At 43.0% G+C, this 11,572-nt stretch overlaps 1 protein-coding gene across 1 annotated transcript; it reads right to left on the reverse strand.

Annotated features, from left to right (window-relative positions):
- Nucleotides 1-1,380: 1,380 nt before the first annotated feature.
- Nucleotides 1,381-10,794, reverse strand: LOC125452534 (uncharacterized). The gene is made up of 3 exons (XM_048531074.2): nucleotides 10,085-10,794; nucleotides 6,138-6,190; nucleotides 1,381-1,628 (listed from the first exon to the last, which is right to left on the reverse strand). The coding sequence occupies exons 1-3, from the start codon at nucleotides 10,541-10,543 to the stop codon at nucleotides 1,526-1,528; spliced, it is 615 nt and encodes a 204-aa protein (XP_048387031.1). The 5' UTR covers nucleotides 10,544-10,794; the 3' UTR covers nucleotides 1,381-1,525.
- Nucleotides 10,795-11,572: the final 778 nt, after the last annotated feature.

Consider the following 11,572-nt stretch of genomic DNA (forward strand, 5'->3'; position numbering starts at 1 on the left):
TAGATTCACTGATATTACTGGACCAGACGACTCAGGAGAAAGACCATTCGGGCCTTCATGCCTGCTGTTATTCTCTATTGCAGACTGGAAAGAAAATAGAGACAAAGAGATTCAGGGCTGCAGTAACATTGATTGCAATAGGCAATGAGTTGCAAGCAACACAACTGTGTAAAAGATGGAAAAAGAGCTGTATACTTTTGCTTCACCCTTCAAAGATTCACTAATATACTGTATTTCTGTGAACCTAATATGTCAGTAATCTAGGAGAGTGCGCCCAAAGCTAACCATTGCCGATTTATTCTCCCTGGATATTTGTGTATAACATATCTTTGGAGCAATTAACATATCTTTCTGTCACTTAAATAGTAGTGATATTCAGCTATTTAACTGATACCAGTTTTAAAACCCTTCTTGAAAGATGTAAACAGGTAACCCACTTTCTTAACTTATTTTAAACGCTTTTCTTTGCAGGTCATTCACAAAATATAGACACATACATCTCAGAAAGGGAAGACATTCTAATTTGCTTCCACCCAGTTTTCTTTTAAAGGACCATATTTTATTCACTTCAGAAACACAATGGATTAGTAGATACTTTAACATGGATTTTCTACAAAATAAAACAAATCTAGCTGGGTTCCATGAGCTTGGTGAATATTTAAATGTATGGGGAAAGGCCAGGGAATGAAAGGGAAAGACACGCTTTCAGTTCTGTTACATGTTAGTCTTTGCTCAAATATCCTAGGAAATTATTGCACTCTAGTATCGTATAAACTGTAGCTTCTGAGAGAAGTTAAAAAGTCATCATGCACCCCAGGAACAGGAAGATTTTGTATTTCACATCACATGAATTAGCTCAATTGAAGTTATTCTGTTGTAACGTGTGTTTCATTTCAACCGAATTGGTTGTTACGCGATTGACGAATAGTGGACAGTGTTTGGATAACGTGAACTTTCCACTGTACAGTATAGCGATTTTCTGCAGCGATTTCCCTACAACGCGATTTTCTATTGCGATTTTCTACAGCGTGAACTCACACAAGAACGCTACTATTACGTTATAGGAGAATTACCTGTAAACATGAAGGTATATTTAGTCCTTAGATTTAAATCTTTACCAGTAGTTATTACCTCATTTTGAATCGAATATTCTTAGCAATTTCAGCTGGCAACAGAAAATATGCCCCGAGACGTGAAATAGCTATTTTTAAATCGTTTTTTTACTGCTGTTCGGCTGCACATACAAAATAGGGCAACATCTTCTCGGCATCTGCATCCAGCCTTTAGTGATTGTCAGAAAACCCATTAATCTGTGGAAAGTCCAGCTTCCAAAAGTAGTAATTGATAGTCAGCAATTGCTTATATCTGACAGTGTGAGTATTCCTTAAATAAATCATTTATTCTTTTAAAAATCTATATACAAAGCAATTATATTAGGCATTCCATTGAAGTAATTCCTTTTCACTTTGGTAACGTGCATGGATTCTGAAAATGGATGAGATTTCATAGATATTTTAACTCGAGGTTAACTGTATTCTTTTACAATACTGGCCATTAATTCCTCCTCAAAGTAATCATAGAGAATCGGAGTTGAGTTTTGAGATGTGTTCTTTCCATTGATGTGGAATCTGAAAGGCAAAAGGAGAACACATTTCCTCAATGTGTTACTGGATGGCCAGCAGAGGGCATTTTTAAGCAATTAAGTTTCAGGAAGTGAAGAAAGTGGATTTCTTCAGAACAGCAAATCCACTCTGGATACCGGAGATATGAAGTGAAAACAAGTGCTGGAAAAGCTCAGCGTGTCTGCCAGCATTTGTGGAGAGGCAAACGGAGATAATAAGTGAAATTTCCCGGAGACACAACTGACAGAAGGTCTCGGGCCCATTGAATTTATTAAGGGACCAATGTACTGGAGCACACACCAGCAAAGTCGCCTCAGGGACAGAAAGCAACGCTTTTGAGACTTCCTGCCAATCTGACTGGCTGGTGGCTGAGTTGGGTTTAGCAGTATCAGAATGCAATAGCGGCTGTTGCTGGAACTAGGAGGGAAACTCCATCAGAGGAATTCTGGCACTAAGTCCAGGACTTTTGGTTGTTGAGGAATCGAGGATGCTAGAGGTTTAGGACGTTTGAGGTGGGGCTTCAGGTTTGAGGGGCTAGGAGTACCAACTTGGATGGATGCAAAGGGGACCCTCAAAAAAGTTTACACCCACCTTTCCTGCCAATCTTTTACCTCAGGCTGGAAAGTCACAGGCTGGCTACTTCTGTCTGCCCCTGCGTTTCTTATTATGGTAGCCGGAGGTGGATCTATGGCCTTTTGTAGCCTGGAATTGGCAACCTAAGATTCTCAACAGGCTTAAGGATGATTGGGCCAGCTGTTATCCTACCCCCCCCACCATAATTTGGGGGAACAGTTCAGGGTGGGTGTGTTGCTGGTCGATAAGCTACTGGTTTCATTTAAAGTGCCACCCTACCTTTAAATACACCAATGGGAAGCTGAAAAAATCCCCATCAATTTGCGTTGAACGCAACTCTTCTTCAGAAAGGAAGAAAGGTCATATTTGACAAAAAAATCTGGAGTCCCCTCTCTGCAGATGCTGCCAAACCTGTTGAGTTTTTAAAGCACTTTATATTTGGTCTAAAATGAAGATCATAGAATCCCTATAGTGTGGAAACAGGCCTTTTGGCCCAACAAGTCCACACCAACCCTCACAGCATCCCATCCAGACCCAAACCCCAATAACCCACCTACTCTACACAACTCTGAACACAACGGGGCAATTTAGCACAGCCAATCCACCTAACTTGCACATCTTTGGACTGTGGGAGGAAACTGGAGCACCCGGAGGAAACCCACGCAGACACGGGGAGAATGTGCAAACTCCACACTGACAGTCACCCGAGGTTGGAATCGAACCTGGGTCCCTGGCGCTGTGAGGCTGCAGTGCTAACCACTGAGCCACCGTGCCACCCAATGATGCATTGAATGGGCCAACACTTAATTTATTGTCTGACTTCCTCACGGGTAGTTTACACAGCTCGCAACTTTGGTAGCCATAGTTCTCATAACCCCAGAGAACTGGGATTGGGGACTAGGGATTCATGTTTGAATTTCAAAACTCCAGGCTGGTATTCTTAGGGGTGTGAGATTGAATCCCACTCAGATAGGTAATGAAATTTTGATTGAATAAAATAAAATCTGAAATAAAAATGCTCGTAGAATGGCAATCATATAACCAATGTTGATTATTGTAAAAATACATCTGGCTCGCTAATGCCCGACAGGAAAGGAAATCTGCCTCCATTACATGGCTTGGCTGACAACTGACCCCAGATCTACAGCAATGTAGATGATAGTTAATTGTCCTCTAGTAATTAAGGACGGGCAGTAAATGCTGTCATAGACAGAGGCAGCTACATCCCATGAATGAACAAATTAAAAATAAAATTCTTGGGGTGTAGAAACACCCAGAGTGCTGTTAGAGAGTTCCAGGATTTGGACTCAGTTGTAGTTAAGTAACAGTGATATAGTTTCAATTCAATATGGTATAGTTATACTGAACAGCTTGGCTGTAAGGAAGGGCTCATGCTGGAGTACAGCTCTTTAGAAATATGGCAAGAATATGATCAGAGAAACTCTTCAGTACCTGTTGTTTTTCTGTGCCGTGCAGGTGAGGAAATTATAGATGCATTAACTACAAATTTTCCAAACCTGTTTAAGTTCAGGAACTATACATTTTGGTTAAAATATTGCACTCTTATTTAAGAAGACAGGAAGGAAACATAAATAGGTAAGTACAGGGCTGTCAATTTTACACCAATTGTGTTACTGCATCAATTACTAGAGGTAGAACGGCTGAGTGTTTGGTTAGGATTTTAGTTGATCAAAGATAGTCAACAGGATTTGTGAAGAATAGGTCTGGCTAACTTAATTTCTGAGGAGGTTACACTGAGAGTTAGGCAAGTGTCTCTCAATGAAGTTCTCTGTGAATTTTCTACATTGACAACTTTAAGAAAATACCTGATTGCAGGACTTGGGGGTAATCTTGTAAATTGGCCCAATGATTGCATGGGAGCTAGGGGTTTGAAAACAGAAATAAGACCTCATTCTGATTGACATGATGAAAATGTTGTGTTTGCCAAGTATAGGCGCCTCAACATTTTACCACATGGACGCATTAGTGCCCATGGCACAGAAGGGGCCCTGATGTTCATTCTGTTCAACCAAGATCTGACTCAGAACAAAGAACAGTATAGCAGAGGAACCAGGCCCTTCAGCCCAACAAGACTGAACTGACACATGATGGCTTTCTAAAAACCTTTTACCTCTATGCTATCTGTATCCCTCTATTCCTTGCCTTTTATATATCTGTCAAGATGTCTCTTAAACATTGCTGTTGCTATTGACTACACAGACTTATTTTCTAGCATTTGACCTATAGTCCTGAGGTCAATGGCAACACAAGCTTAAATACTATTTCACCGTTATGACACAGTGACTAGGCCCCCATCGCCTTCTGGGTGAAAAATATTCTCCTCAGCTGTTCTCCTTAAAGTGCCTTCCTAACCACTCTGTCTATGCCCCTCATAATATTTTATGCTTCTGTCAGGGCCCCTCTTGTCATTTGCTGCTGTGGAGAAAGCAATCCCAGCCTATCCAATCTTGCCACATAGCTCAGATCATCCTGCCCAGGAAGCATTCCGACAAACTCAGCAGGTCTGGCAGCATCTATGGAGGGAAAGATACAGAGTTAATCTTTCAAGCACAAAATAATTCTTCTTCAGTTCTGAAGAATCATGCCAGACTTGTCTGTTTCTCTCCACGCAGAATCTACCAAACTTGCTGAATTGCTCCAGTGTTCTCTGTGTTTGCTTCAGATTTCCAGTAGTGGTAGTATTTCATCTTTATTCCAGTGTCCAAGTAAATCTCCCCTGCACTGTGTCTAGTGCAATCATAGTCTTCCTGCAGTGTGATGACCGGAATTGCACGTAGACCACATCAAATATACTATCTTCATCAATGCTCCTGGCTACCTTCGCAAAATGTTTGATCAAATTTGTCAAACACCAACTTCCCTTAACAAATCCATGCAGATTACTCTCCAAGTGCAATATATTTTATTCCTCAGAATTTTCTTCCAATAATGGCCCGACTACAAAGATTAAACTGACCGGATTGTAAATTTCTGATTGAGCCGTTGCTCCTTTCTTTGGTAAGAGGTCAATACTACCAGTCCTCTGGTTCCTCATTTACGGCCAGAGAAGCTTTGAAAATTTCTGCCAGGGTCCCTGATATCCTCTTCCTTGATTCCCTCGACAGCTTGGGATGCATCTCATCTAGTCCTGCTGATTTATTTACTTTTAAAGTCACAAAACCTACCACTACCTCGTCTTGCTATGTTAATTTCTTCTAATATTTACAATCCACCATTCTAATGTTTAACTTGCATTGTCATTTCCATTGTGAAGATTGACACAAATTAGTCATTGTTCCAATGATGCAAGTGTCTCTGTGTGTAATGTTACTTTGTGAATCATCTCACAAAACATGCAATCTTATTTTAATTGTAAAATATACAAACTTTCACATGTTAGATTTCCCTTTGGGAATTGCTACTTTCAGCTTATTGTTCAGTGTTGTATTAAAACTGCATAATCCACTATTAGAGATTTATCACAATTCAAATCACAAGAGGATACAGAAGTGTATCCTATCTTTATGTGAAGCGATTTCCATCTCTTGCTGGTAACTGTTTGATGTATCTTGAAAAACTACTGAAAAAAACAGCACTGTGCTAAATTTCAGCCAATGTGTTAAAGGTCTGGTAAATTAATTTGTTTGTAGTTCTGTAGCATTAACTGCAGCCAAGCAGACGATGATCTCAAGGTTTTTTTTCCCTGAAGTGCGTCTTTTAAAAAATGTTTGTATCTTGAGATCTGTGGTGCTAAAATATTCTTTTAATGGTCATTATCATACTTACTATTAATAGTGATGGTTAATGATGTACTTGTTCTTACCTGACTAAAATAATCAATTTGAAGAGAACTCTATGGATAAAGACTATTGAATTAGAAGATAGTTAATGTTCCGAGATCCTACACAAGTGTAACAAACAGGCTGTTCAACTAGGGCTTACCTATTGGCCAAGTTGTTATTTTCTAGGTCTTGTGTGCTTATCGTAACTAATTCCTGGAATATTAAAGAAAAATTGAATATAAATCTGATGAAGCTTCCAAGCATCCATTTGATTTAAACAACAATTTACATATCTCCTTTAACATAGCAAAAGCATTCCAATATGATTTAAAGAGACATCAAAGATAAAACGGACGCTAAACCTAAGGAGGAGGAGTGAACCAAGATTTGATCAAAGTTGTGAGTTTTAAGCCACGTCTTAAGGGGGCAGAGGGAGAAATCATTTTGATCAAGCTAAAAGCCCCATTTGCCTTATGGGTGTAAAAGATTGTTTGATGCCAGTTGAAAAAAAGCGGTGGAATTTCCTAGATTCTGGGCAACATTTGTTTCTTAACCAGCATCATTAATATGGGTTTCCACTTCCATTTTCAGTTCCTCATTTATTCTATTCCTGAGATTGTTCTGAACACAAATTGGCTGCTGTTTGCCTACACAGCTGGGACTACATTTCAGTGACCACATTCATTTAGCATCTTTAGAAATTCCCAGGAGCATTCACCAACAAAATGTGGCACCATATTGGGACAGCAGACTAAAAGCTTGTTGGTTTTAAGGACTATCTTGAAGAAGGAGAAGGGGGCTGCATAGTGAGGGAAGCTGTGTCCCTAGTCACTGCTTTTCAGGCCTGTGTTCCTTGTTGTCTGGATCTGAGCTGCTGCTTTCAGTCTTTTTGCATTGAGGATCCAATTATTATTTAAATACCCATTTAGCGAATACGTGAAGTAACTGTAATGCGGATGGAGATTAAGCATAGTGCACAATAAGTGGTATATTAATATTTATTCATTAATTCATTCATTTTTGAGTCAGAGAGTCATACAGCATGGAAACAGATCCTTCGGTCCAACTCGTCCATGCTGACCTGGTATCCTAAACTAAACTAGACCCATTTGCATGCTTTTGACCCATATCCCTCTAAACCTTTCCTCCATGGCTCACGTCTATTGCTGCTTCACCTTACTCTGTTTTTTTGGCAATTTTTCATCAGTACTAGTTTCACATTTTCTTCCACTTCCACCAGCAGGATGAGAAGGTGAGCCGCAAGTCTGCCTTCACTGGAGCTTGAATCAAAACTGTGCATTTGGTGCTATTCTGTACTACACACCAGCCAGCTGAGGTGTGAACTCCAGTATGTATGTGTTACTAATAAGGGCCCTGAACCTGTGCACCTCTCACCAAACACAGAATTGGTGCAGTGAACGCTGGTTAGAAATAAATTGGATGCAAGGACCGTGCATGTTGCCACAGTGCTAATGGAAGCAGCACTTCTGATCACATGCACTGAACTCTACGGGAGCTTTGTGTGTGGGGAAACCCAATCTCTGTGATAACTGTAGTGTCATTCTGCTGTTGGTATTCCAAGGGGAAGAACTGACTTCCTCTACTATGAAGATACTTCATTTCCCTAGCGTTGGATTGAATGTTATTCAAGGACCTTTTGACTTTTTGTTCACTGGCTGTTTCGAAATGGAAGCAAACTGTAGACTGGAGTGAAGAACACAAAATTGCCGCCAATGGCTTTCTTTGCAAAGTATAGCCTTTGCAAGCACCAGGTTAACATAGTAACATCTCGGTCTGTACAATCCAGTATGGGTTACCAGTGGGTGCAGATCATACACTAATTGTGCCTAAAAGACCTGCTATTCCTCTAACAAAATACAGGATAGTGGAGAAATCCTAGTATGATCCATTGTACTCTTTGTCCAGAGGAAGAAGTGGAGCTACCAAAAACATCGATATGACAGAAAAAGGCCTTCTCATTGTTTAGAAGCACTGATGTTGAAGTGTGAATGATTGAGGAGGTGCATGATGATCCTGTACCAGGGGAGCCCAGTTTACTTCTCACTGCCATCAACTCAGTGTAAATCCCCACAATAAACAGCAGGAACCCCTATCCGTTTGGTTAATCCCGGTACCTAACAACCTGCCCGAACCATTTTGGAAAAAAAACGATTAGAATTTGTCGAGTCCACCTCCCACTCCGTACTGCCAGAACTGCTATAGAAACGGTGAAGAAACTCAGCAGTTCTGTGGGATGAAAGCAGAGTTAACGTTTCGAGTCCTGTCAGAACTGTTAGCAGCTAGAAAAAAAAGTGGCATTTACGAAAGTGCTGGGGTGGGGGTGGGGAAGAGAGTGAGGTGAGCGGACAAGTGGAGATGGAGCCCTGATGGAAATATAAAAGGTGTGGGTAAACAAGGAGATTATGAATAGCAGGCTAGGACAATCCTCCCCTTTGGACATTGGGTAGGGCTTAAAACAGTTTGAGCTTTCTATTCCTCGCTCCATTTTTATCTTTGTTGCCAGCAGCAACAGTTGGGGTGTGAAGTTGTATCAGAGATAATGGGAACTGCAGATGCTGGAGAATCCAAGATCATAAAGTGTGGAGCTGGATGAACACAGCAGGCCAAGCAGCATCTCAGGAGCACAAAAGCTGACATTTCGGGCCTAGACCCTTCATCAGAGAGGGGGATTGGGAGAGGGTTCAGGAATAAATAGGGAGAGAGGGGGAGGCGGACCGAAGATGGAGAGTAAAGAAGATAGGTGGAGAGGAGAGTATAGGTGGGGAGGTAGGGAGGGGATAGGTCAGTCCAGGGAAGATGGACAGGTCAAGGAGGCGGGATGAAGTTAGTAGGTAGGAAATGGAGGTGCGGCTTGGGTGGGAGGAGGGGATAGGTGAGAGGAAGAACAGGTTAGGGAGGCAGAGACAGGCTGGACTGGTTTTGGGATGCAGTGGGATAGTGTGAGGTTGTAGTTTGCTTTCTGACCTTTCCCTCAATACCATCCCCTGGGTGGACGGTTTAGAAATTCCCCATCTTAGTGCAGAAGGTATGAAGAGAGACATCCCCTCTCCCAGTTCTGAGGAAAGGGCACTGGACCCGAAACGTTAATTCTGATTTCGCTTCACAGACGCTGCCGGACCTGCTGAGCTTTTCCAGCAGCAGATTCTGTTTTTGTTCCTGATTTACAGCATCTGCAGTTCTTTCGGATGTTTTTTTATTAAACCCTACCCAATATTGCGACATGTCATCTAACGCAGCAAACTGAACAAATCTTTTCAAAGAGGCAACTTTTTAAAATAAACACACACACACGTGAGGAAGGATTGCACTAAAACTGTTTAAAACATGGAGTTGTTTGATCTAATCCTAACAAGTTACTGATGTTAAATCAGGAACAATGCTCTTGGAGCAGTTAGTGCAGTATCCGCGTTGGAGACTGCCTAACGTGTCCTTCAGTCCCGTTTATGTGTGAGCTGAGAATGAAATGTTCCAACAAAAGCAAAATAGAAATCGCTGGGGAGGATCTCAGCAGAAGAAGAGTCACTGGGCTCGAAATGTTAACTCTGTTTTACTCACTCCAACAGGTGCTACCAGACCTGCTGAGTTTCTCCAGCATTTTCTGCTGTTGTTTCACATTTCCAGCGTCCACAGTTCTGTTTTATTTCATGAAATCTTTCCCTCTGCTGTGCAAAGCGGAGACAACGTCAAAACAGTTCCTCCGGAGCATTCCTCGCATTTTAAGCAGAGAATTTGACTTTTGACTTTAGTCGAAGAGATTAATGTAGCTATTTGAATATATTCCCAATTATTATAAACAATTAAATAATTAATGCCCGGTCAGTTGTTTCATTTTCCTTGAAATAAAGTCCCCTATGAACGCACCTTTTACTAGACATACTCCTGCTAACACGGGTCCGAATGGCCTTCCTTCCACTCCTATGTCTTATGGTCTTATGGTCTTATGGGTTTTTTTATGAATGTTTACAGTGGAGTCACTAGGTTTACTGTTTTAAATATTAGAAAAAAGGACGAATTCGGTTGTGATTGTTCTCCAAGGCATTCTGCTTGTCTTTCTTATGGATTAGAAAAAGCAGAATGAGTACTCACGTGTGTTGGACGGGGCCGGGTGTCCAGTTTGGAGGAGCTGAGAGCTGCAGTTGCGTGTCTCCAGCCACTGGGCCGCCTCGGGAAGGGTTCAGCGCTGCAGCTCAGCAGCGACTCCCACTGGCGGCCAGCGGCGGCGGCGTTCTCAGCCTGGCCAAGCCGGACAGAGAGGCAGCTGTCAGCGCTGGCTTGCTCCTCTTCGTCCTCCTGTCTCTCTGCGGAAAGCCAGCATTCGGCTAGCGCCCTGTCCAGCTCTTGCTCGATGCTGCTTCCTTCCTCGGCTGCAGATCGCAAGCTCTCCCCTTTGCGCTGCCTCTCATCCCTGCTCCCGGGGTGATGCTCTCTCTGCTGCCGTTTGCCCTCTTGCCCTGGCAGCTGACTGCCTCCTCCCTCTGTGCCCACCCTGATGGGCTCCGAGGCTGCCACTGAAACCCTTCTCCATTTACTGCCGCCGCCACCCATCCTGTCCTCTTCCCACAGCGCGGCACTTGTATTTCTGCACCAGCAGAGTTCCTCTCCGGCAGGTCACCCCCACCCCCCAACTTCGCTGGCCGCAAAGCCTCAGTACCCCTCCCTTGGATGTAACTTCTCCTTAAATAGTTTTTTTCCTTCCCGCTTGAGTGGATAAGCATTTGGACGCGGCAGCAGAGCGTCAGCCCCTGCTCACCGTGGGGGTGATAATCCTCACCCTCCCCGGTTCGAGTATAACACATAATAAGCACTGTTTGCTGGGTGATTGGGCACTCTCACTGCACAGCAGCTTTCGAAGAGGCGTGTGATCTCTGCACAGCTAGCAGTGAATTTAGGATTAAAGCCAGCGGTACAGATGAAGACGCCGACCACTCCATGCTGGGTGGGACGGGAAACGCATGGGTGGCTTTGACATTGTTATCTGTGCTTGACTCTTGGCTGCTGTCACTCTGCACCCGCAGCATGCCTGTTCTGCAAACGTGTGGATGTCCTTGTTATGGTGGGCTAGTTCAAAGAATCCCTACAGTGTGGGAACAGGCCATTCAGCCCATCAAGTCCACACAGACCTTCCAAACAGCATCCTATCCAGAACCACCCTGCACCTTACCCCTGTTTCTACCATGGCCAATCTACCTAACCTGCCCATCTTTGGACTGTGGGGGGAAACCAGAACACCTGGAGGAAAGCCGCATAGACACGGGGAGACTATGCATACTCCTCACAGACAGTCGCCAGAGGGTGGAATCAAGCCCAGGACCCTGGCGCTGTGAGGCTGCAGTGCTAACCACTGAGCCACCGTGCTGCTCCCAAGTGCTTTAAAGGATAACTATTTGAACATGCTCTGCTTTGTCCCCTCCGTGGATAACGACGTAACTAAGCAGGCTAAGTGATCTCAACACACATGAAAAGACTAGAGGAATCATCTTCTGGAATGAACTAGGTGTCTAACTTAGTCAAAAGCACTCTATTGTATAAAAACAATGGTCGTGTTTAAGAAAAGCTGTAAGGTATTGCCTTTGC

The sequence above is a fragment of the Stegostoma tigrinum genome, chromosome 4, assembly GCF_030684315.1.
Source record: "Stegostoma tigrinum isolate sSteTig4 chromosome 4, sSteTig4.hap1, whole genome shotgun sequence".
NCBI classification, from domain to species: Eukaryota; Metazoa; Chordata; class Chondrichthyes; order Orectolobiformes; family Stegostomatidae; genus Stegostoma; species Stegostoma tigrinum.

What these genes read in the sequence shown, in the direction of transcription:
- LOC125452534 (XM_048531074.2), bottom strand. Translation starts at nt 10,543, where the DNA reads ATGGGTGGCGGCGGCAGTAAATGGAGAAGGGTTTCAGTGGCAGCCTCG. An exon ending in CCCGGCCCCGTCCAACACAC is followed by an intron (nt 6,191 to 10,084) that starts GTGAGTACTCAT and finishes TTAATATTCCAG; the next exon opens with GAATTAGTTACGATAAGCAC. An exon ending in AATAACAACTTGGCCAATAG is followed by an intron (nt 1,629 to 6,137) that starts GTAAGCCCTAGT and finishes TTTGCCTTTCAG; the next exon opens with ATTCCACATCAATGGAAAGA.